Source organism: Alligator mississippiensis, chromosome 12, assembly GCF_030867095.1.
Source record: "Alligator mississippiensis isolate rAllMis1 chromosome 12, rAllMis1, whole genome shotgun sequence".
NCBI classification, from domain to species: Eukaryota; Metazoa; Chordata; order Crocodylia; family Alligatoridae; genus Alligator; species Alligator mississippiensis.
This window is the reverse complement of record NC_081835.1, coordinates 28,199,152-28,225,917: the sequence shown is the minus strand read 5'-3', so window position 1 is coordinate 28,225,917 and position 26,766 is coordinate 28,199,152. Positions and strand designations below refer to the sequence as shown.

General features: G+C 43.2%; 1 protein-coding gene across 7 annotated transcripts in view; it reads left to right on the top strand.

Annotated features, from left to right (window-relative positions):
* The window catches only part of FBLN2 (fibulin 2), a 243,105-nt gene that overhangs the window by 58,215 nt on the left and 158,124 nt on the right, over window positions 1-26,766 (top strand). For 5 of the 7 annotated variants that reach the window (XM_059715805.1, XM_059715804.1, XM_019495416.2 and 2 more), the window contains exon 2: window positions 12,507-13,962. The exons of 1 other annotated variant lie outside the window; for it this stretch is intronic. In XM_059715805.1, the coding sequence (XP_059571788.1) occupies window positions 12,588-13,962 (1,375 nt within the window). In that variant the 5' untranslated portion in view covers window positions 12,507-12,587. Of the gene's footprint in view, window positions 1-3,023; window positions 3,124-12,506; window positions 13,963-26,766 lie in introns of all 7 variants that reach the window. One more of the 7 variants, XM_019495415.2, reaches the window with a different exon arrangement.

The window sequence follows — 26,766 nt, the reverse complement described above, 5'->3', positions numbered from 1 at the left end:
GTCACGCATGGACCTGTCCCACGCCCCACTGGGGTCCTGCAGCTGTACATTGCGACCCTGGGCCCCAAACCCCACACACCACCCAGCTGGGTAGCAGCTCCAGCCCTGCCCAACTCTCTCTCTCCCTCCCTTCCTCCTTCCTTCCCTACGGGGGCCTCCATCCCCCCCCATCTCCCACACATACACTTACATGTGAGGGCAGTTCTCCAGGCTGCCTGGTGGCCATGTGCATATACCTGCACATGGCACCCCCTGCCTGAGTGCCCTCGTCCTGCTCCCTCCAAGCCCCTTGCAAGTTGGAACTCTGCCAGCCTGCAGGGAGCTTTGCAAAACTGCAAAATCCATGGGTTTCTCCACTAAAATGAGTAATTTGCGGTTTTCTCCCGTGAAAGGGGAAATCCATGTTTTTCTCAGTTTTTCTATGGGAAATGGAAACCTAGATCCCTGGTTATAACCAGAGCTGATTGCAAATTTTTAGGTGAAACACATTTTTTCCCATTAGACAATGTGACTTGAAAAAAATCTGTTTTGAAGGAACATATTGATTCTATCCACATTTTTCAAAAACATTATTTAAATGCTTCAATGAGATAAAAAACTTCCTTTCACCTTATTCTTACATCTGTTTATACACTGTGTTGTGACCTTATTGAACTACATATTTTTAGAATATTTTGACTTTTTGTGAAAAATTCCAACTTTAAGATGGGTGCAGGTTGTAGCTGTGTTGGTCTCAGGGCATAGACAGACAAGGTTCTTGGGGTAAATCTGATATCCCCTTCCTTCCCTCCCTCCAGCCTGTCTCTCACACACTGACTCCTCAATTTACATCTTCATTGACTGCCTTCCTTGCATGCATACCAGCCTCTGGCTTCCTTACTATTCATTCCATCCAGAAAGAGCACACACCAACTGCAGATGCCTCCTCAGCCTGACAAAGGGTATTTGAACTCAAAAGCTTGCTAAGAAGAATTTTTTCAAATATCATATTTACCCAAAGAACCTTGTCTGCCAATTTTAAGATAAATTCAAAATTTTGAATTTTTCCTTGGAAGGGAAATTTTATTTTCCTACCCATTCTATTTATATTTTGAAGCATACTGACATGTACTTTGGATGTCCTGCTTCTAGGTATTCATCTTATTTGCAAATGGAAAAGTTTGTATGTCCTTGCTAAAGTCTTGTGCCCATATTTCACATGTGGCCTCTCTTCCATTTGGGGAGTATTCCATAGGGTGTCTTCATCCTGCCTTTCCTGTGAATTACTGAAGAGGAAGAAAATGGTTAAAAGCTCAAATAACATGCGCCAGCCAAAAGCAATATTTTTTTAAAGTTTTTCTTTTTTTTTAATAATGGAAATGAATCTATGCCATCCTTCTAGTGCTTAAATTGGTAATCCATTTGAATGTCATTTTTTTAAAACCACAGACCTTATGAATAGTCAATGGTTTTACTAGGGCGGCTATATTTCTGCTGCTTATATGACCTCATTCTTTTTATTAAAAATGATAAGCTTTGGAATGGGTTTATTGTAATTGTTTTCTGTGATATTGGGCAAGGGTGCTTTTGATGGGGCAGCTTAGCTCCTAGAGGCTTCCTTCTTTTCTCTCTCACACTTTGGTTTCAGTGGTGTTACCCCAGATTCTTAGCATTGTGTATCAAGGCTCTTGGTGTCCGTTATAGAGAGAGAGCTTTTGCTTTCTTGTGGTACAAGGTGTGCATCAGGATAGGGTGAGAGGTCCTGTTCTGGTGTTTGCTCACTGCAATCTCACTGAAGCAATTAAGGTTTCACAGAATAAAAATCAATGGAGAACTTAGACTGGTAGGTTAGGACATTCCACCAAAAACAAATTTAAGCTTTCTGGGTCATGGAGCAGTGCACAAGCCTTGGGGTGAGATATAGGTTATTCTGCTGCAGAGTTGCACACAACTGAAATACAGCCATCAAAGGAATTTTCTTTGATATATGTGGGGCTTAATTTGTTGTGACATTACACCTCAATTCTGAGCAACAAGATCAAGGAAGTTAATAAGACTCAGTAAAAATCTTGTGAGCCTGATTCTTCTTTATACTAAGGTCTCTCTGTACTGTCTTGGTAATGTAAAGAGGCATTAGAGTAAGCATTAAATATAATTACATTTAGTGAGAATGAGCTATGGGCATTTTAAATCAAAGCTGTCCAATTGGCAGCCTATATGCCTCACGTGACCTGCCAGGGATTAACATGTGGCCTGCAGGCTTCTGCCTGGCCACTGCTTCAGCTGGTGCTCTTGTGGAAGGAGTGGTCAGGGTCTCTGGACTCCCACTCCCTCCTGCAGCTTCTGGTCCTGGGGTGGAGTAGCACAGTGGGAAAGGGCCAGGCTACTTGTGCTGTGTCTGTGGCAGGATGCTTGGCTGTGTGCTACCCAGGAGGAAGCTGGGCTGCCCGTGGTGCATGTTTCAGGTGGGCTGTCTGTACTATGTGCGCAGCTGGGAAGGGGGTGTGCATGGTGTGTGTGTGGTGGGAGGGGGCCAAGGCTATCTCGGTTGCTACAAGGCACATGTAGCTTGGGAGGGTGTGGAAGAGGCACTGGGATATGCATGCAATGGAGTGCTTGGACAGCCTGCCTGGTGGGAGGAGCTAGGTTGCACACACCAATGGGGAGAGAACTGCGGGTGGGTCCCAACTGGGTCTATGGCCCATGCTGTATATGGCCCCTGGCTTCCTAAAAGTTGGACAGCCCTGTCTTTTATTAATCGTGAAAATTTAGAAAATCTCTGGTCCTCCAGATGTGTAACATCCCCAGTCACTCATGACACTTATTGTACAATCGCAGTATGAACAGTCTTTAACATCTAAACCAGTGGGCGTTTCTATAACATCGTTATAGTCTCTAGGAAGAGCTGAATTTCTAGTGCAGCTATACCTGCCTGTACAGGGTATGCGCATTTTTGGAACAAGCGTAAGATGCATTTTTCCGTTGGGTACAATAGACATACCTATATGTTGTACTGAAAGTTTTGTTTTTTTTTCTTTGTGCAGAATTAGAGACCAGTTCTGACATGCATTCAAAGCCAGTTTATTATGGAGGGAGAAACAGATGGAAACAAAGGGAAAAGATAAAGAGGACTTAGTAGTTTAAGTAAGTGAAATGAGCCCTTATTCTCTGCATTTGAATAGCTTGAATGTCCATGGCAAGTAGCAAGTATCATAGGATGTCTATTAAACTGCGTGGCTCAGTTTGCTCTGTTTAATTCGTTTTGTGCGATAACTGTAAATGTCTGGCTGATGCACAATCATTTTTTGCCATTTTACTATATGACTGAACATACATGCATGCAATATTAGCCTTTTGCACAGCCTGAAGAGTCCATCTTTATTGAGGCCTGTGTCAGATGGACAGCCTTACTGATCAAAGTGTTTTAGATATGGGACAGGACAGGATTTTCAATGGGTGCTTCAGTCTTAACTTGGAGAGACTAACTGTTGAGTTATTGGTCAGTTGCTCCACTGAGATTATTGGCAAAGGTGTCAATTGAGGTTTATAGTTTTTTTTTTTTTGTTAGATTAAAGATGAGCATGGGACTGAGGCAACAAGGAATTTAGGATGCTTTTTTCCATTGTGCACTGGAAAGGGAAATGGTTTTATTTGAAACTGGAAATTCCTATTTGATATAGGCTGGTATAGATGGTATGTACCACTACTGGCTTTATACCTGATGTTCCAGAGATGTCCTCATTAGCCACTCCCTAACCGTTATATTGCCCATTAGCCTTTGTTATAATTTTAATTATATGTTGTATCCACATATTTGAGGACATCTGATGAACCCCTTTCCCCCCTGTTTTCTTAAATACAAATTGGTCTACACAGGGGACTTATGGTCAGGGATCCGGGTTTTCTGTTTCCCATGGAAAAATGGAGAAATTCATGGATTCTCTGCTTTTGCAAACAGCTCTTGCAGGCTGGAACAAACCTGCAAGAGCTGATTGCAGAAAGGGTAGGAAATCCCCAGCCCTGCCTAGAGGGGGAGGGAGAGGGGGAAGGGTGGGGCCTGAGCCTCTGAGTTAGTTAAGGCTGGACTCAGGCTCAGACTCCCCCTTCGTGCCTGGATCCTAGATGTATGTGGGCCTTGGGGGCTGTGGGACAGGGCTGGGGAAGGTGGCTGAGGGAGTGGGGGGTAGTGCCGGCCTCAGGTGGCACACTGCAGCCAGGTGCAGGGCCAGAGGGTGAGAACAGGGATGCCCCTGTGCGGGGGGCTTTGCGGGCAAGCGATGCAGGGTGTGCATGCCGCCCAGCCGGCTGCCCAGGGGAGGGGGAGGCTTGCATGGGGCTGGCTGCACAGCTCTGTGGCCTGTTCTGCAGTGGCGGTGGGGGATGGGGGGATTCGCACGCACATCCCTCCAGGGAGAAACCTCCCCATCCACCACCAATCTCTGGGTGCATCCCATAAGCCAGTTTTTCACGCACCTTACTGTGAAAAAATCCACATCACAGCTGCTCAGTTTGCTTGTAAGAATTCGGTGCGACATTGTGTCGAAAGCCTTTTTAAAATCCAGGTAAATAATATCTACTTTCTCCCTTGTATCTAAGCACTTTGTGACTAAGCACTTGCACTTTGTGAGGGACATCAGGAGGGTTGTTGAGGCTGTGAAGGGGAGTGTGGGGCGTCAGCAGTTCTGGGGGTGGGGGGGTTGTGGCGGAACTTTAATTTTTATCATGGATTTTGGGTTTTTAGTCAGAGAATTTGGGTGGGGGGGTTCTCCTCGTCTTATATTCATATACAAAGAAATTTTATTAAATTCATTAAACTGTTGTCAAAAGCAGCATATGCTCGGTAATGGAAACCAACTATGAAGCTGATTAAATACAGCTAATGCTACATGTGACTGTAAAACACATGGTCTGCATAGGGCAAACGTGCTGATGGGACCTTCCTTATTTTTTTTAAAAAAAAAAATTTCTATATACATGTGGTTATATGTGTGTGTGTGTGTGTGTGTGTGTGTAGTGTATACACACACACACACACACACACACACACATCATTTAGCAAAACCTTTTCATCACACACCTTAACCCACATTTAAAGCCTGTGCACCCGTTGCAATAAATGCACCTGTGCACCTGCACTCCCATGCACCTGTCTGCAGTCCTTTCCCTAACTCAGTCACACTGTCTCTTAGTCCTAGCCCCAGTTTTGGGATTTACAGTCTTAGTTCATTCACTGTTGTCACTGTCGCTGTCACTGTTGCTTCCACTGCTCCTGGCACTGCTGCTGTCATCATCACTGTCTTCCTGTCCTCTTTGTTATCCCTGTCCACTCCCCCTTGGTGGGGGGCGGTCTTTGAAAAGCCTGTGCCAAGTGACCCTTTGCCAGGTGGAGTTGGCTTCATCTTAGAATTATAGAATCAAAGGACCAGAAGGGACCTGTAAGATCATCAAGTCCAGTCCCCTGCCATGGGCAGGAGGTTATTGAGCTCAAATGAGCTTGAGGAGTTGCTTGTCTAGCCTCCTCTTGAACGCCTCCCAGGATGGCGACTGCACCACCTCTTCTAGGAATGTGTTCCAGACTCCAGTTACCCTTACAGAAAAGAAGTTTTTCCTTATGTACAGACTAAATTTTTCCTCAATTAGCTTGTGCCCCATTGGTCCTCATCCTCCCAAGGGGTACCTTTCTTAAGAGTTGCTCCTCTAGATCTTGGTGTTCACCCCTGACATACTTGTAGGTGGCTATCAAGTCACCTCTCAGTCTTCTCTTACTCTGACTGAACAGACCCAGCTCCTGGAGTGTCTCCTTAAAAGACCCATCCTCCAGGACCCTAATCATGTGGGTGGTCCTTCTCTGTACCCTTTTGAGCTTATCCACATCCTTCCTGAAGTGCGGTGCCCAGAACTGGACACAGTGCTCCAGCTGAGGCCTCACCAACGCTGAACAGAGAGGGAGAAGCACCTCTCGGGATCTGTTAGCAACATATTGACTGAAGCATGCCAGAGTTCTATTTGCCCTGCTGGCAACTTCATCATTCTGTTGGCTTATATTCATCTTCTGGTCGATTGTCACCCCTAGATCCCTTTGAGATGCAGTGCCAGCCAGTGAACCACCATCCATTGTATAGTTATGGTGAAGGTTCTTCTTACCCAGGTGAAGGACCCAGATGAAGGACCAAGGAAATGCAGGCACATCAGAGGATAAGGTAAAGGTCAGATTATCCCTATTGAACCTCATCTGATTGCGTTCAGCCCGTAGGACTAGTCTGTTGAGGTAATCCTGGATCTTTACCTTATCCTCTGATGTGCCCACATTTCCTTGGTGTCAGCTGCAAACTTAATCATTGTGCTTTTTACCCCCTCATCCAATCCATTGATAAAGGTATTAAAGGGCATGGGCCCAAGCATTGATCCCTGGGGGACACCACTGGATGTTGTCCCATCACTTACAGCTCTCTGGGATCGGCCTCTGATCCTGTTGCCAACCCATCTCACTTTAGACTGGTTTAGGCCAGTGCCCTTTAGTGTAACTGAGAGGCTCTCATGGAATCAAAGACCTTGCTGAAGTCTAGGTAAATAATGCCACCCTCATGTCCCTTGTCCATCTGGTTAGTTTCTTGGTCGTAAAAGGACACCAGGTTTGTTAGGCATGCCCTACCCTCAACAAAGCCATGCTGGTTGCTTCTTAGTACCCCACCAGTTACAAGCCTGTGATTGATGGCTTCCTTAACAATTTTTTCAAAGATTTGTTTCCCCGAGCCTGAAGTTAGACTGACTGGCCTGTAGTTTCCTGGGTCATTCCTTTTCCTTTTCTTAAAGATGGGTACCATGTTAGCCCTCTTCCAGTCATTTGGAACCACTCCTGAGCTCCACGACTCTTTGAACAGCTTCGCCAGAGGCCCTGGTATGAGCTCAGCTAGTTTTATCAGGACTCTCGGATGCAGGTCATCTGGCTCAGCAGACGTGAAAATGTCCAAGTGTTCTAAAAGTGCCCTCACCTGTTTGGGACTGATTTTATGTGGTCTGTCGTCTTCCCTGTATTCCCTAGCCCTCTGTACAGGTGGACAACTCCCGTCTGATTTCAGGAATACTTATATGAAGTAAGTATTTAGGCACTCCATCCTCCATCCATCTTCTCCATCCACTCCCACTGATTTCTGGTAGTAGGACTGGAGTTCACACAGAAGCATTTAAACACAGTCTGTTTCCTTGAGTTCCATGTGTCTGTACATCTTGAGTTTCCTGCACTTCCACAGGACATTCCTGATGCAGGATGCAAACTGGTCCAAGTGGGTTGTTGGGGTCCCCTGATGTTTAGTCAAGTATCTATACAGTGCTGCCTCCCTCAGCCTGAACCCTGTCACCTCTTTGCAGAGTCACTTTACCTTTTTCCACACCCCCTTGGAATATGGGAAGAGGCATAGGAGGTGGTTGATGGTCTCTGTTGCACTTTGGTAAATTTCCCTGGGGCAGTTGGGTACAGTCCTTTGCCCCTCTCTGTCTCCACACCCTCACTGGGAGTGTGCGGTGGACTGTTAGCCAGTTCAGGTTTCTGAAGTCCTTTCATAGGTCCTTGTGGAAGATCCACTTCTAGATGGCCTGGCAGTTGTCACTGGGGAGCAGCTCCATGGTCAGTAGTGTGTCTCTGGTTCTGATCGCCCTTTGTATTTTCCTATGGTTTGACATGGTCACCGAGCCTTTGTTCTGTAATCCATACTTGCTTTGGAACTCATTCAGGACTCTGTAGAACCCAGGGTGTTTCATGGTCTATGGTCGCCCGTTGGTTGGTGCGTACACCCCCCACCATCTCAAAATACCTGCAAAAGGTGACCTGCAAAATACATGATGAGACAGGCTGTTTTGGTCTCTGCACTGTTTGCCAGCCTGGCTTGAGTAGGTTGTCTGGCATCCCCTTGCCCCTAGTCCATTTCTTCTTGTCCAGGGACTTCCTTGCCACCTTTCCCCTTTGGATCTCCAGAAGAAGATACATGTGGCTCTCTAAATTCTGTGGGTGACATACTTCAGAGGGGGGAAGACCAATGTGGTGTAACAAGAGCACCGGTAACAGAACTGCCTTCATGAGCGCCATATGCCTCCCCCACGCTCATGGAGAGGTGGCATGCATGCCACAGACTCAACTTCTGCTTAACTTTGGCCGCCTCCTTCTCCCAGGCATCCTCCCACTCTGAGGATCTTGACCCCCTCATGGAGAACCAAGAACCCTAGGGACTCAAGGTTCCCAAGCTCACTCATGGCCAGGCAGGTACTCTTGCTCATACTGAACTTGGCCCCTGCTGCTGCTTTGTAGATCTGTGTGTGCCACAGGGCTCTTTCTACTGAACACTTATTCTGATACAGAATGTTCAGGTTGTCCATGTAGGTCAGGCCCCTTGTCTCTTCCTTGCTTCCACTGGGGATCTGCACTCCACTCATCATGGAGTCCTGCCTGATGCACTGGGCCAGGGGTCCTGCCAGGGGCTAGGCCAGGGGCACAGATGAACAGGACTGGGGAGAGTGGGCAGCCCTGATGGACCCCCGACTCTATTGCAATCCGTGCTTTCAAGAACCCGTTGACCGTGTCCTTATCTGGTGGATGAAGGTCAGATGGACTCCCATTTGCTTCAGTGTCTTGAAGAGAAATTGGTGTGATACTCTTTTGTAGGCCTTTTGCAAGTTCAGGTTTAGCACAACGACCTTCTGCTCTCTGTCCCTTTCCAGCTGGAATACATCTCTCATTTGCAGCAGGGCTGTGGATTTGATGTCTTGGCACTGCGCATGACTGGTCCTCATGGATGATGGAACCTAGAACATGGTTAAATCACTTGACCAAGATTTTGGCCAGCAGCTTACTGTTGAAGTTCAGGAGGGTAATATGTCTCTAGTTGTTCAACTTTTCCCTTGGACCCTTCTTGAACAAGAGGGTCACAAGGCCCCAGTCCATTCCAGCATGCTTGCAGCCCTCCTGCAGTTGCTCTTGAAAGAGCTCCAGCAGGTTGGGGCCCACCAGATCCCAGAAGGCCACTTAAAACTCCTTGGGGAGGTTATCCGACCCAGGAGTCTTACCTTTCTTGAAACTCCAGAGGGTCCTCTGGAGGTCTACAGGTCAGGCCACTCCTCCTCCAGCTGCTTCTGGTCAGCCTCCCTGAGGACTTGGGTGAGCCTCTGCAGGTACTGCTGCATGTCCCCTGGGTCCTCTGCTTGTGCGGTTTAGAGCTCTCAGTAGAAGGTAGCCACTGTTTCCAGCATGCTTTCCTTTGAACGGTGGTCTGCTCCTGCTCCATGTTACAGACACGTCATGGACTTCTCTTTGCTCTTCTTTCACCTACTAAAGTAAGCAGATCACACCTCCACTTCCTGCACCTAGTGGGCTCTGCCCTGGAAGATCTTTTTCCTAGCTTCCTCCTGGTACAATCTGGGCCTCCACCTTCCACACATTCTCCCTCACATCCCAGCCTGCTCCTGCCTGCCTGTGCAGGGCCTGCAACTTACAGGTCAGGCACACATGCTGCCTTCTTTGGAAGAGGGCTCACCATTTGCTGCCCTGTTGGAAGAAGCCTTTGGTCCTCTCTTTGACACTGGCCCACTGCTCTGTCTGGTTTAGGTACAGGTCTCTGACGGTCCTCCAGCCCATGTACTGCTCTCTGAAACTGCTCTGGGTCTTTTCATCTTCCACCAGGCTGGTGTTTAGCTTCCACACCCCTCTGCCCCCTTTCAGCTAAGCTCTCATTTCAGCCTGGATTGTGAGGAGGCAGTCATCCAAGAAACAGATGGGCATGGATAGGGCTTCCCTTGCCTTCTACTTCTTAGGGAAGAAGACAAAGTTTATCTGGGGATTAGTGACCCTTTCACAAGGATAGATTAGTACAGCCCATCTGAATAAGATACATGGTAGTGCACATTGCATGCATTGGAGTAAATTTGCAGTTCAGGGCTGTTCTGCCCCCCCTGCAGCAGCCAGGAGGAGCTCCAGGCTCCCCCAAGTGCCAACCCTGGGCTGGCAGGGGGCATGGGGGCTGATCCTGATCTCTATGTGGTTGGGAGGCAGCTGCCCAGCAGCTGGGACAGCTATCCCAGTTATGTGGAGATTGGGAGACATCGCAAACTCCACACAGCTGGGAGGCAGCATCTGCTGAGCCAGGACAGCTTTCCTTGCCCCCTGTGGCCCCCTGCTGTCTAGTCTGATCAGGAACAATTTACTCCCATTCAACGTCTACATGAGCACTTTGGCACATGAGTTTAATGTGCTGATTTCTAGTACCTGTATCTACAGTACATTAGACTAATCTACTCTGTAGTAATTGCTGTGCATATGTAGATGGTGACACTTTACTGCGCATTAGATTAGTTTAATATGCAGTCAAGTGTGTTGTTTAGATGCACTTAGCGTTTTTAGATTTGCCCCTCACTTCCATGTGCTCAGAGAGAAAAGGATCATAAGGGTGTGGAGAAGGGGCTTCAGAAGGAAGAAGTTTGGGAGACAGAAGGCAAGGGGGCTGCCTGACCCTCCAGATTTATTTTCCTTGCTGTAGCAGTGGGAGGGGGACAAATTCAAGGCAAATCTCCAACAATTAGATTCTATACCTGGAAAAATATAACAAATGTATACATTTTCCATATATAGAATCTAAGTATGGGGTGGGGGGAGTCATCTTATATTCAGAGTTGTCTTAAATCTGAGTAAATACAATAGGTGTGTATCTTCCACAAGAGGAAAATTTGACCCAACGATTTATGTGCTTAAGTGTTAGAACAAGGAAATTCCATTGTGAAGTTCTGGTAACAAAGTATTAGCCTTGTTTCTAGATCCTTACCAGCTAGCTGTCATTATCTTATCTTTGGCTTTCCACTTATTAGTTCCCAGTCTAAGCCCTATAGCCTAGGATACATTTAGATTGCCTGGAAAAGAAAGAGCAGAACAACATTTTTAGATAAAAAGCTGAATGGGCTTGAATTCATTTGAGAGCTGCATAATGAATACTCTGTCACTTCTTTCTATGAATCCAAGTTTGGAAGAGGTTCTCGGAGAATGGATCTCTTCTGATACGTTATACTTTCCGTGGCATTTTTTTGTTTTTCAGAAAAATCACAGTTTTTATTGCTAATTTGAGTAAGAATCACAGTAATAATGAATAGCGTAGCCCACCAATTCAGATTTTGTTATGGAACCCTGGAAAACTGAATACAATAAGAGGTTCATATCTTATCAGGACAGGCACAATCTTCCCACATTCTGGCCAATTTCCAGCAGTGCCTTTGAGCAGACTTGTTGGAAACCAAGTTTGTCAGAGAATTAATCTTTTTGAATGGCTTTTCTGGCAATATTCCCATTTTATGCATGGCTTATTGTTCCTGGTACAAACATTTTCCCCATTCAACAAATGTGTTTTTGTTTTTTCTTGTTTTGTTTTTTTTTTAGATGTGGACCACTAATTCTATGAAACAAAAAGCAGACTCATTCTGCCCTTTCTACTTTTCCATGTTAACCATGAAAGTGTAATTGTGTGTAAGCATGTAGATGTATGTGTGTACTTTTGATATGTATGACCACAACCACAAATGTTTCACATTACTATATAATGATTTAAGTTTATTCAGAATGCATCAAAGGGGTTTTAAAAAAATCCTGTAGAAAAACACATTTTAATTGCTATTCATTTTCATATTTAAAATCTTTCATAGTCTATATTAGATTAATTGAGTCTTATAGTAACAAAGCAACTGCAATGCTGTCCCAAATAAACCCTACATATTGCAGTAGATTCTTGGCTGGCATCGATATCCATATTCGCTTTTCTAGTCTTTTTGGAGCTTTTAAAGTTATTGCAAACTGAAAGTCTTCTAATGAGTCCTAGGTGTTCAGTGGAGCTGGCCCCTTATATATATTGTAGATGAAGGGTCCGTTTAGGCACAAGCAGCAATATGATGTTTTAATGTACAGGTGCAGTAACCTCCAGCATTATAGATTTAAAAATACATTGCTAGCAATATGCTATTATTTGTACTTCATGTGTGGCTTGGGGAACCCTAATATGAGTTCAGGTATATAGGGATGAGCTCTAAAGTCTCAAACCAGGCTAAATTTTATCTAGGTAAGGTCTTCAGAATTTGTTTCATTACCATTAAAACATAAAGATTAAATATCTTAAGCTTACATTTGCAGAGGAAGAGCTGTATACTTGCTTGTGAGCTGCCAAAAAATCTTTCCTTTGCTTAGTCAGAAAGAATAAGTAACAAAGGCATATTGAAGTATAATGGGCTCCTTTTTATTTTACTCCGTGTGTGTGTGTGTGTGCACGCGCGCGCTTTATGAATAGCTACAAAAAGGCAATCTTGGATTTTTCTTAAAAAGAGAGAAGGGGGGAAAAACATGCAGCTTGGGGCCTAGTGCCTACAATGCTTGGAAGACATTATGATTAATTTTGTACTTAGATTTCCAGATGTTGGATTTTATCCCAACTTTTTAAGGATTTCTAATGTTTAACAGGATATGTGCCGAGTATAGTCTTTAACAGAGTTTTCTTTCATAAATCTAGGATCTATGAGAAAAGGAGAATTAAAGAAAATATTGCAGATAGGAGCTGAACCTACAGTCCTCCAGAGAAAATAGAATTTCCATGACTGGAGTGTTGCCTAATTTACTTAGGAAGATTATGGATGGGCACCAGTTCTCTCATTTGAGCTATGTGAGTGCTGTCCTTATGGTGCTTCTTTGGACTGGCATCTCGTATGCTCAGAAGGACTGTACAGGAGTGGAATGCCAGCCCCTGGAGAACTGTATTGAAGAGGTGCTTGAGCCTGGCGAATGCTGTGCTACGTGTCTGCAACATGGTTGTACTTGTGAAGGCTATCAGTACTATGACTGTGTCAATATGGGATTTGTGAATGGCAAGGTCCCTGAAGGGCAATCTTATCCTGTGGACTTTGGAAGTACTGAATGCACATGTCCCAAGGGAGGAGGCAAGATCAGCTGCCAGTTCATGCTTTGCCCTGAGTTGCCCCCAAACTGTATTGATTCTGTGTTATCTGATGATGGTTGCCCTCAGTGTAGAAGAATAGGCTGTCTCCATGAAGATCAGAAGTATGTAGCAGGCCACACATTCCATGTGCCTCATTGTAAGGTTTGTCATTGCCCAAATTCTGGAGGTAAACTGATGTGCTACCAGATCCCAGACTGTGATAAATTTTCATTAACCACTGAGAGTCCCCTGGATACTGAAGAGAATGAACCAGAGAGACACTATGATGATCCATATAGCTATGATCAGGAGGCACCAGAAGGAGACATCACACAGGTAGAGTCTCCTAAAAAACATAGGAGCTATGCAGCCCATGAAGAACCAGATAGCGTTATCCAAGAACAGAGTGAGGATTATGATTACCCCACAGTCAGTGCAACTCCCCCAACATTGGCTCAACCTGTTTCACGTGCTGAAGAAACTGCTACAACACTCAATATACACACTCCTACTCCCTTCCTTGTGATTAATCCAACAGAAAAAGAGGAGGAAAGGAAAGACATAAGCACCTCAGTGTCACCTGCAGTGCAGAATACAAGTAAGAAAGCACCAGCGACTAGCAGTATTCCAGAGAAGCAAACAACTGCTCCAGCAGCAACACCCAAGCAAGTAGTGGTAGAATTTGAGAGAAAATCCAAGGGGAAGCAAGGGGACAGACAGAGAAATGAACAAGAAGGCAGTGCCCGCCCTAAAACAAAAAAACATTTAAGAAAAGATTATAAGGAGCTGGGGAACAGTACATATTCACGCTTCAAAGAGGCAAACGTAACAGAATCGCATGGGCCAAAAACTTACCGTGAAACACAGGAAGGAAGTTTTTTCCCTAAGGTCAAGTTTAGTTCAACAACATCACCTCCCATTGTTCTGAAAGAAGACCAGGCATCCCAAAAGCAGCCACAGACCCTTTATCGCTACCATCCTGAAGAAGAGGAAGACCCCAATTCCATTCATACTGCCTCCAGGTTACCAGAAGGTAAAGTCTTATTTATTTCCAGCATGGACATTGTGTTGATAACACTGATTTGTTATAACACTGCACAGAACAATTGCTCTTTCCTTCAATCTGATCCTAATGTATATGAAACAAAATACCCAATTTTCTTCTTTTATCTTTCTGCAAGAAACAGGCAGTCCTTGCTACCTATTTAATTTGGGAAAATAGATAGTATTTCACTTCTGCCTGCCTTGCTTTGATTTTAGAGACCCTGGTTTCTGTTTTGTTTTTTTAACTGTATTTCATATTGGGCATCATTCAAATACAATCCTTTTCCTTCTCTCCCCACCTCACCACTTATTTATCAATACTTTTTTAAGGAAATAACTGATTTAGCAGAAAAATAACTGAACTTGGCTATTTGCTTAAACCATCTAATCAGCTAACATCAACTTCAACTTTTGACATTGATTAAAATACTTGGACAATTGATTTTTAACAGACAACAAAGGTATTTAGAGACGTGATATTCACTGCATTCACCTAGTTACTTGGTGTAATGCTAAATAGCTATGCCTGCCAATCTTGTTAATTCAGGAACTTCATAAATGCATAGAATATATTGCCAAGGACTACTGGGAAGCAGAAGAGAAACTGCATCCTTTCAGGGTATTTGTGGGCTAGAAGTTTTGATCAAGGCTGGCAAGAATACACATTTCCTTTTTGCCACTGGGTGACTATTGACGTCTGCAGTAAACACTAATCATAAGGTTTATACAATGCTCATTAAAGTAATGAATGCAAACTCCATTGTTTTAAATTGGTACCAATGCATCTCACATTTCTGATTCAATTTTTATCAGATCAGATGGTGCTGCTTTTTATGATGTGGCACCAAATGTTCTTGTGAAACTCTGATCTTTGTTTAATTTTGTATATCCTATTGTATACTATCTACAGTTATATGTTGAAAATTCTGACTAATCCAGGCACTGACTTTCTTCACACATCTTCCAGGTAATGATAATATGATAACCACTTATTCCCAGAGTGATAAGAAGGGAAGAGAACAAATCTAGACCCCGGCTTGAAAAATGTTATGGCTGCTGTCCAAAATAATCTATATAACGTGCTTCCCAAATGGGGATGGCAGTCTTTCCCTTTCCCGCCAATCTGAAAATCCAAGTGCTTGCATCTTTTCTTTTCTTTTCTTTTTTTAATTGCAAATGCTGACTTAATTTTTCATGATAGCAGGCATAATCAGAGTGGGACCTTATGTGTTTAAACTGTAAATCAATATCCTGAACAACAGTTAGGCCAGAGGTTCTGCACTGTGTAAAAATAAATGTTTAACGTGGGTTATATAAATATAACACGTACAGAAATGAATGTTTAGCATGTACTAGTGGAACAATGGCTAGCTTCTTATAGGGTATTGCTAGCTTCGGACTTTTTAAAATGTAATTTGAAAATAGTTTAATGTACTTCACCAGCTCCCAAGTGCTGCCTTCCAGTGATCTCCATCACATGTTATTTTAACTTAAAAAAAATGGTTTTTTGCTTCTCTGTTACCCTGTTGGAAAGAAACACATTTGGGCTAAATTGTTGATCCTACAGGGGAAGCACTATACAAGGGCTGTAATTATAAAACTGTTCAACTATATAACTGACTATACAAGTACTATTATACAAGAGAATAAACTAAATGCATTTGGGAGGGAGAGACAGAGAATGGCCTGTACCGTTCACTCATAGGCAATGCAACCATTCAGAATTCATGTCTATATAATCTATGCATCTTACAAAAGTAATTTGGTTAGTGAATATTGGTATGATATAGTGTATGCTATGCTATACTTTGCTCTTGCCAGAACTCCTAACTATTACAGATCTGATTTTCCATTGTGTAATGGTATAGTTTTGCAAAGTATAGAGTAAAACACCAGCAGAGTAGGTGGTCATGTCATGTTAGATTTTTGCAAGGATAAAAGTTACTTTTTAAGGTGCAAGGGAATAGAGATGTGGATCCTACATGGGACTTTGTCCCAGGCCTTGCTTAAGTTTATCAGAAGATTTATCTAAGACTTTTTATGTATTGCTATGAAGTTAAAGCCGAAAACCACCCTGTTCAATTTTTTCCATGTCCACCAGAATAGTCATCACTGATTGAAAACCTTAGTATCAGAGGTAGGCTTCATCTGGGTAGCAGAATACAAATACAACACTTGTATGCCCATGAATGCTTAACTTGAATCTCATTGTCATTTGGTGTTTATTTCCTGGTGCAAATCCTTCTGAGAAAATCCTGAATATGGATAGGGAGAAATAGATAGACCAAGGAGGTCATAGAAATAGATAATTTCCCTGGCATGGCAAGATGGATACTAGTCAGTAGGTTACTGTTTAGCCTAGAGAAGCGAGGTATACCCCAAAAGATCTGCATATTTTGTTAAATTGGGAGAGTTGGATGCATACCACCAGATGTTATTTTTACTTTCAGCTAAGCTAGTATTTTTTATAGAAACTAAGGAAGATCAAAAGCTTGGAAAAGTAGGGCTCAAAGGGACCTTGGGAGGTCATTTAAGACTTCCTGTGTGAGTATTATGGGAAACAGTGCCAAAAGACACTGATGTATATTACATCCACTGCTCATCCTTCTCCCTATATCCACAGAGCCAGTCATCTTGTCATAGAAGGAAATTAGGTTGGTTAGTCATGACTTGCTCTTGATGAATCCATGTTGGCTTTTCCTTATCACTTTGTTCTCCAGGTGCTTAGAAAGAGATTCCTCAATGATTTGCTTCATGATCTTTCCAGGTTTTGAGGTCAAACTGAGCAGATTTTAATTCTGTAGATCCTCCTTCTTCCCTTTCTTAAAAACAAGCATTACATTTGCCCTTTTCCAGTCATCTGGGTCCTCACTTGACCTCTATGGTCACATCCAGATGAGCGTGGACGTTTGGTTCCCTGGGGACAACTAGCAGCGGCACACCTGTGCCATGTGCCATCTAGTGTGTGGCAGGTTACCCTGGGTGGGGTAGGGAAGGCTGGGGTTAGGAACTGTGCTTGCCCCAGCAACCTTACTTTGAGTCCTTGGGGTCAGTGAAGCTGCAGCTGTATTGCTCTTAAAGCTGGGAGCCTGGCTCACAGCTGGAGCTTGGCTCTGGCTGGCCAGGCTCCTGTTTTGGGTGGTGCATGCTGCCTCCACATTTTGCTGACCCGCTTTTTTTCTGCATGGGTTTTGGAGGCATGCCTTGGGTCCAAAATGGGGTGCCTTGAGTCCAAAAAGGAACCATTGGAATAGTCAATGACTCCAAAATTACCTCAGCTAACTCCTTGAGTACTCTAGGATGCATTTACTCTGGCCTTGCTGATTTAAAAGTTTTCAGCTTTTCTAAGCAATTTCTAAACTGTACTTCCACTACTCTAGGCTGCTTATCTCCTCCACTGTTCTTGCTGTCAGCTGCTTGTAGTTAACTTTATTTGTGAAACTGAAGTAAAATAATCATTAGGTATTTCAGCCCTCTCCACATCATGTTTCTACACTGCCTTCTGCATTTAGTGAGGGGCCTGAACTGTTCCTGACATACTTGTAAAATGTTTTTAGTTACCTTTTTACATCCCTTGTGAGCTGCATCTTAATTTGTCTTGGCCTTCCTGGTTTTTCTCCCTGTATGACTGTGTGATACTGTTATACTTTTCCCTAGAAATGTGGTCAATTTTCCACTTTTTATAAGATTCCTTTTTGAGTTTCAGTACACTGAAACATTCACTGTTTGCTAGTATGATCTTATGCTGCACCTTCTGTCTTTCTTTGCTAGGATAGCCTACTCTTGTGCCCTTGTTAGGGTTTTGTTAAGATAGTAGCTCTCCTGATTCCTCTTCCTTTCAGACTTGCCTCCCATAGGATCCTGCCCACCAGTTCCTGGATTTTTCTGAAGCGTATTCCTTAGGATCTTAGCAATCAGGTTTATACATGGCCCGATTTTATTTAGCTGTAAGTGATCTAATTATTCTGAAGTCAGTGGTGCTGAGTTCGGCCCAAGTTGATGTCTTTACTATTGAGTCAGTAATTTTAAGATGTTCCATACTACCAGTATGAGGCAAGGCACAGAACACCAAATGTTTCTTTTCCATGTTTCTCCATGGTAATAGGTGATGTTGACAGTTTTTTACAGACATTTTATAAAAGAACTACAGAAGCCTTCTATAGCTTGGAATGTCTTTTGACACGGTTAGGACCAATGCTATTGTCTGGGAACTGTGGATTGTGACTCATATGAAGATATCCATAGGCTTTAAGTAATAAAATATATATGTCTTATTTCATTTTGGTTACTCTAGTAATAAAGGACTAGTAAATTCTTCTGTTAGAACTTAGAGAAAATTGAATTTTGCTTGTGGTTGTAGAATGGAAACACAAATTTGTTGTGTGTACTTCTAAACTATAAATTAATCTGCCAAAATTGTCAGCTAATCGGTATCTTATCCTCGAATCCAATTGCAGTTATGCTGACTGTATCCATAAAATTATCTTTTAAAAGGGTTTATTTAAAAACTGAGGACACTTTCTCATTCCACATTAACTACTACCACAGTCATTGAACAAGGTAGTACAATATCTCTGGATTAATGCACGAATTCTTGCAAGTTTTGTGACTTCAACTGCAATTTATATTGCGTCTGAGGCCTGCACAGACTCATGGCTATATTTAGGTGACATTAGGTGACATGAGGCGCTTTACTGAACATTTGCAGTAAAGTGTCACTGTCTACACATGCACAGCAATTACTGCATAGTATATCAGTCTAATGTGCCATTTTCTAATACCTGTAGATACCGGTACTACAAAAAGGGTGCTTTAAACTAATGTCCTGTACTGCATGTGTAGAAGCTGACCAGGAGCAAATTGCTTCCAGTAAGCCTAGGCAGCAGGGGGCCACAGGGGGCAGCAAGAACTGTCCTGATCTGCACATCATGGAGAGAGCTGTTCTGGCTGCCACCCCACCTCCCCTCGCTTTCCTCTTCCCACTCAGGGCCAGCCTGATCTCTCCCTGGCTAGGACAGAGCTGGCCACCGCTGAGCTGGGACAACTCCACCCCTCCCCTGCCCTTCAGAGCTTGGGGCTAAGTCCCCATGCCCCCTGCCAGCCCAGGGCATTCAGGCACATTAATTGCACGTGTGGATGCACCCACTGAGACATTCCAGTCGTTAAGTGGTAGAAGTTGGCCTGGCTCTATTTCAGTTAATCAAGCTGAAGATGCCTCCCATGGACTCTTATGGATTCTAGAAATCATTGAATTCATTGAGACAGTAAGGAATTTCTTGACATGTTTCCTCCAATACATAGCCATTACCACATTGAGACATACCCTTTGAGACATAAACCTCCCTGAATGATGTACCACAATAGAAATTTATATTTATTCTGAACTGAAAATTTTCCAGCTCTCCAGTAGTTTTTTAAAATTTCTGTTTGTCTTGTTTTACTTTCATTGTTATTTCTGGAAGATGTTTCTTTTTTCTTGAAAATAGCCAATGCAGAATTTTAACTTCAGCCTATTTACTTTTCCTCCTGGGAATAGTACAAATTTACTTATATCCCAGACCCACTGAGGGACCTATAGATACATGCTCATCATGATTGTAAGTGAGTTCTGCGTATAAATTGATCTTCTCTTCCATGGGTAGATGATATATTTCAGAAGAGTGTAGAAATGTTGAAGGAGATTTCATGCAAACATTTCGGTTTCCATGAGAGCATAAGCTAAGGCGGATGTCTACTTCTGCAGAATTGGAGACAGGAATTGTGATCTTGCTGTTCTTCCTATTTAACTAGTTCCTGGCAGCAGAATTCAGTTGTGGCTGTTTCCCTAATATTTTGGCTTCACTACTTACATTTTATATATCCCAGTTTTGTTTAATATGTAGTTTGGTTTTCATCCCTTGAATCTCTGCAGTCTCTTATGTAATCCAATGGTGGAAATGATGAAGACCGTTTTGTAATTGGCTTTTCAGGAGCATTTTTTGATTTTGGTTTAATGTTATTTTTTTTACTTCAGTTGCTCTTTTTTTTCAGCATGATTGGAACTGGTACACAAATTGTCCCTTCTTCTTAATGAATAGTTTTGGTCAGAAGGTGGAAGTGCTTTGTCCTAGTGAGTATACCAAACCTGGTATAGCAACCCTGAGTCTACATTACTGAGACACTTTACTTTGTACAGTAAAATTCAGTGTAAAGAACAAATGGATCTACTGACTGCACGCACTGCAGTTGTCTATTAGGTACTTCCAAAATATCCTGGTTCAGTATAGTGTCTTAGGGGTTGCATTCTTAAAAGCATGCTGTTTGAGTATAGAACTTTTATTACATAAAAAATGGATCTTTATTATTTCAGCTACATAAGAAAGTATTTTAGTTGGTATTAGTAGTAGGATTTTTATCTTTTGTAGGTCTTTGCTCACTAGAAGGGAGTTGTAGATGTGCAGAGTAACCAGTATGTTTATACTGGTTATAATCTGTATAATTTGTGTATATACAAAAAATGGTCATGTATTTTTAGGCTACTACAGGCTAATACAACAAACATTCACATTGCTGCTCTCAACTACTGGAGAGGGTGGGGGGCTTGAGTAATCAGAGAATAGAAATAGGGGCTGGAGATCCTCTGGGCAATTCTTTGTACCTAGGTTTTTCCATCTGCAAAGCCAGGATGATGATTCTAATTGTATGTGGCTGTCAGTACTTTGATGTCTTCAGATGAAAAATCCTGGAAATTTAACAATGCAAAATATTTATTAATACTTCTTTGCCTTCAAAAATGATGAGAATCTGGATATTTTATTCCTTTCTATTTTCTTATTTAAATTGTTGTCTGTGTTGCGGTCTCTATCAGAGAAGCATCTTTCTTACTCTTTTCTGCTCACATAGTGTCCCTTTAGTATATATTTACAATCCATTCTTTCTTCAGCAATATATTAGACCTGCAGTTCCCACAACAAATGCTAATTACTGCAAATCCTAAAGGATTTGTTGGGAACATTGAGTGTAAAGTACACTCAGTTCAGAGAGTGTAAAGTAATTACTCAAGTACTCTGACAGTCCAAAAGGAGGGGGAAAAGATTACTTTCTTTATACAGTACCCTGTCCAAACATCTAACTTTGAACTAGCCCTGTAAGTTATTGCAAGAATAGAAAACAGGGAATTTTAATTGTCCCCTTTTCTGGCCATGTTCCCTATTTTCTCATCCTGAAAGCCATGCACATGAGAGAGAAGGATAAAACATCTTAAAAGCTTTTGCTGTCAGGTTTTATTATGGTTTTCCCAGTTGTTTTCATTTTCCTACAATCTGCCAGAAGAATGCTGTTTCTTGGATAAATGTAACTCAGGTAGCAAACATCCTCATTATGAATATTTTTTATGGTTTGTTCTCTCGTTCTGGCAGTTAGTATAAAAGCTTTTCATCTAGCTGGAAGCAGGACTTTTTCTGAGTAGCGGTAGTATTTCATTTAAGGGGAAAAAATAGCAATTCTGCATGATTATTTCCACAACTGCGGTTAAGTGCACAAGGTAAATATGTGTCATGTATGACCTTGGGATAGAAACAGCACACACAGGTTGCATCCAGATGTACAGCAGCACGTACCTACAGTGGTACAAATAGTAGAGGCACAAATTTATGCCACTACTTTGTGCTGCAGTGCACACCCCTACACGTGCACTTTGTTGCAGCAGACTGTGTCCTGCTTTGGGCAAACTGCCTTTGCCCAGCTCCTCTCAGCTTCTGACATGCAGAAGCAGCTGGGGCACAAATGGAGGAGTGGAGATGCTCTGGCTGGCAGCCAGAACATTTTTCTGGAGGACCAAGCTTCTGTTTGTTGCAGTGCATGCTATTGTAGCTTGCGCCATGCCACTTTTTCCCTAAGGGTTTTGGGATTTTTTTGCTAGTAGGAAATCCCAGTAACAAATTTTGCCCCTGCACTACAAATGTGTAGTGTGGGGCATGTGTTAAAATGGTTTGTGGCCCCACAGACCTCATGTGCCTACATGTGGGGACACTGCCACAGTGTACAAATTTGAAATATGAGTATTACACATTTTTGGGACTGTTGGGATACAAAACAGTAGGATTGGGGAAGAGTTAAGTATCACGAAGGTGGATGAACTTGAATTTTGTAACCAAAGGCGGGGAGAGGGAAGGAAGCTGAAGAACCATTCATAGCCTGCAGCGTAGTTTTCAAGGAGGTTTTATAAATACGCAAATTTGACATTCGTAGTACTGATGCCTAGAACCAGCACAAAGTAGGACTCGGCCAAGATGAGTGAATTCTACAGAAAATGTTCCACAAATATGAAGTCCAATATTCTGACTTATTTGCTTCACTTAATACTGTTCAATACTTGGGAAATTATACTTTTAGTATTTACTTTAACTATTTGAGGCCTAATCCCCAGTGACTCCAGGAGGATTGCAGACTCAACCCTTTAAACCAAAGAACAAAATAAAAATTGGGGAGAAAAAAAGAAAGAAAAAGTCTGTTGGCTAGCTCTTCCTGAGGTATAAATCAGTATAGCTCCATGAGGCAGGGCTGTCAGTTCTGAGTTGCTAACATTTTCATGATCACCTGCCAAGTAAGGCCATAGAATAAAATAGCATAAATGTGTTTGCAATAGGGTGAAATATTTACAGAGAAGCAAGGACTAGGGTACTATAACATTAGACGAGCACTTCCAAGATGACAGGTATGTTGCTGTAACTATTGTTTAAAAAATGTTATTAATTTCAGAGGTTCAGTTGCAGGGAGAAAGGAGGAAACATTACAGTCTATTTTTCCAGTGCAAAAATGTTCAATAATCGCTGGCTGTTCCTAAGGTTTCACTAAGTACATAGTTCTGTTCACAGCAACTCTCTATGGTATCCTTCCTGCCTTAACACTTCCTCTGGGGACATGGATACTACAATGCAGAACAGTTCCCAGGGCACTTAGAGCTGGAAGAGCCAAGTCTTTTTTATCACCCTTTTCACAGCATAGGGTGGAGAGAGAGCAGTGTAAAAGTTGCCAGACCTCATTGTGCTCTGGTAATGCTCAGCTGATTGCAGGGGTTGCTTCAGGATGTTTGCCAGTTGGTATAAATCATAGCAATACTCAAGCTACTCTAGCTTGTGCCAAGGCAAAGGATCTTGAAGCTGAGTGATGCAGACAATTTCACACTGATGCTTTGTAGTTTTTAAGGAAAGTTACCCAGAATGCAGTTGTCATAATTATCGCTTAGCTGCACTTTTAAGTTTTTCTTTCCTTCACTTGCCTTCCTTCCAATATCAAAAAGTAGTATAAGTGAATTCAGGTTTTTGAAAAGGAGGGAATGCATTAGCAGAGACCAGTGCTGCAGGGGTGGCTGCACCCCTGCTTCCAGGTTTCCTCTGCCCGATTGGGGTGAACAGGCCACTGCCATCAAAGACTTCAGTGCAAGCAGAGCTAGGCCAATGATGAACCACTTTGGAATATCCCATCCCTGCATTATCCTTTATTTGACAAGAGCATGGCTGCATCAGGCTGCACTCTACAATATAGTGGTCTTCCATGATCTGTTACAGGCCAGTGCAACTTAGAGCAACCCAAAGACTGGCTTTATTTGCACTAGTGTTCAAATAGTTCAGGAGCTTCAAGAAGCATGGGCTGGATGTAAAGGATCTGGCAAGGACTACAGGGAAACTTTATCATTATTCTTTTGTGTTAGTCCCTGTCTCCAGAGATGACATTCATTTAAGAGAATGTGTGTAATTCTGTTTAGTACTTTACTTTGCTCTCACTTTTGTACTGGGACAGGCACTTTAAAAATTCTTGACCTACTAAAGTGCACAAGTATGATCTAGTTTAATTCTGGGAATTAAACTGGCAGTTCCTTTTATTCTTTGCCTCCTGGAAGTATTTTTTAATGCCAATTCCTAGCTAAACATTCTGTGATCCAGAGGAGGTGCAGTGGTGCAGTAGCACCCTTTTTAGACCACATTCTAGGAGCAATAGCCAGGGATCAGCCAGTCCTGGAATTAAACTAGATCACAATTGTGGTTGCTAAAGGTTGCATTGACCTATGGCAGATCACATCAGCAATCCCTCACAGTTGAGGATGATTGTCTTTCATGACTGTCTTATCTGTGGGTCTGAAAATGGCTGGGATGGCCAATCTGGAATCAGCAGGTTCTATTGCAAATTGCGTGTGTTTCCATGCCGGGTGGGTGGCTTTGGATTCTTGGTTCAGTCTGCCACACGCTGTTTCTGCTGCTCCTGCTTTTCCATCTCCTGTTGTCATTGTGAGGTTTCAAAGTACTGAGATCCTTGCAGCAGGCTTTTCCTCCATTTGGGGTTGCTTTGGGCAGTAGTTTCCCCTGAGTTTTGGTTGATGTTGCATTGTTTCAAGTTGACCTTGAGGACATCCTTGAAGCATCCGTTTGGTAGTTTAGCTCTACTTCAACTGGAGAGATGTAGCATCATGGTAAGAAATATTGTGAAGAGTGTTGGAATGATGACACAGCCTTGTTTAACTCCAGTCTTAACCTCAAAGGGATCTGTAATAGATTTGTTACTGAGAACCATCACTCATTTGCCAGCATGGAGCAGGAGAAGAATGGTGATGAATTTTGGTGGCCATCCATACCTCAGAAGGATCCTCCGTAGTGCTTCTCGGTTAACAGAGTTGAAGGCTTTTGTGAGGGCAAAGAAGGCCATATAGAGAGGTTTATGTTGTCTCTGGCATTTTTCCTGTTACTGGAGATTAGTGAAGATCATGTCAATTGTGACTTGATGCCCTAAACTCACACTCAGATCCCAGAAGGAACTCTTCAGCAAGTGTAAGGAGATGGTTCAGGAGGGTTCTTGCAATGATCTGTCCTGCGGTGGACAGCAAGGCGATCCCTCTAACTTCCACAATTACATGGGCGACTGGTGCTGCCTTAGTCAGAGGGGGCACATGCCCCCTGTGACCAGTCCTGCTGACCAGGAGGACAGGGGGAGACCCCCACGGCTGATCCCACTGATTGGGGGGAGGTCCCCCATGGCCGATTCTGCTGACCCGGGGGGTGGTCCAGGGCCGATCTCACTGTCTGGAGGGACCCCCATGGCCAATCACTGTAGCTGCTTCCAGGGGGTGCACTGGTGCTCTCAGGGGGTGCACATGCACCCCCATGCACCCCCTATACATTGCCACTGCACAGTCATACCTGTCTCCTTTCTTGAAGATTGTCATGATCCTGGTCATTTGGGATTTCCTTATTATTCCAGATCCTTAAGAGGAGGGCATAGAGCTGTGATGCAAGTTTCTTTCCCCACTGTTTGAAGATTTAGGCAGGGATTCCATCAGCTCCATATAAACCTTCTTGTTCTTCATTTGCTTGATGGCTTTTCTCACCTTGTCAGGGGTTGGAGGGATTCCCAGATCATCACTGACTAGGTATTATGGGATGAAATTGAGAACACTTTCATCAGCAACAGAGTCTCTCAGTCCAGAAAGTCTTCAAAATGTGCCTTCTAATGGGCATTGATGTCTCCCCTTTCCTTGATCAGGTCTCCTCCAGCCTAAGGTCTCAAGGGGGTTGGTACCTGAGTGCTCAGACTATAGATGGCTTTGGTGACTCTAAAGAAACTTTGTACATCGTGGATGTCAGTGAGATGTTGAATCTTCTTCGCCTTGTCTTCCCACCATCTGTTCTTTATATTATGAGTCCTCCTTTGGACCTCTGCTTTGGCCTGTTGGCGATTCAATTTCTTTTGCTTGGAGTTTCCTGGTAGAGAATCTAAGTGGCTCTTCATAGACGTAGGTGATGGCAGACTTGAAGGCAGCCCAAGCACTGCTGACATTCTTCCATTGTTGTTGATTGGAATTTGCCAATTTTTTGTTGAGGTGCTGGTGGAAAGGGTCTCATTTGATTGGGTCCTTGAGTCCTTCAACATTGACCTACTGTTGGCATTGCTTTTTCTGCAGCCATTGTTTGGGAGCCAGTATGAGTGACATAACTGGGAGGATGATCAGTCCAGCAATTGTCAGCTCCTAGCATAGCTCAGGTGATGTGCACATCTTTGCAATCCTGGGCATGAATGTTGATGCAGTCAATGAAGTGCCATTACTTGGATCACAGGTGTTGTCATGATGTCTTTCTGGTGGAACAGGGTGTTGGTGATAGTGAGTCCATGTTCTGTGCATTTGGTCAAGAGGAGGATACCATTGGAATTAATCTTTTCCATTCCTTCCTTGTTGATGGTTCCTTTCCAGAGATTTGAGTTCCTTTTGACTGTGGTTTTGAAATCACCAAGCAAAATTAAGCCTGTCTCTCCCAGGAGCATTAGAAAGGACTTTGTCAAGGTTGGCATAGAATTCCTCCTTGGTTTCATTGGTGGTATCAAGAGTTGGGGCATACATGCTGATGACAATGACATATTGGCTGCCTGCCAATTTGAATTGGAAAGTCATGAGGCATTCATTAATTCTGATAGGGAACTCATTGAGTTGGTTCTAAGTTCATTCTTAATGGCTAAGCCAACTCAATGAAGTCAGTGTTTTCCTTCCTGTTTACCGGTCCAGAAGAGAGTGTAGCTACTTCCTTGGTCTTTGAACTGCCCATTTCTTGCTCATTATGTCTCTCTCAGTGCAGTAATGTTAGTGTTGTGTTGTCAGAGTTCTCAGATTTGCACTGTGGCACTCTGGGCATTTACTGTTAGGACTGTTCATGAGGGTCCTGATGTTTCAGGTCCTGAAATTGATTTTGACCACAGTAAAGGTGATCCCACTGGACACAGTTATCCAATTAGGAAAAAGTTAGGCAGACTGTGTTTAGGGCACCTTTCT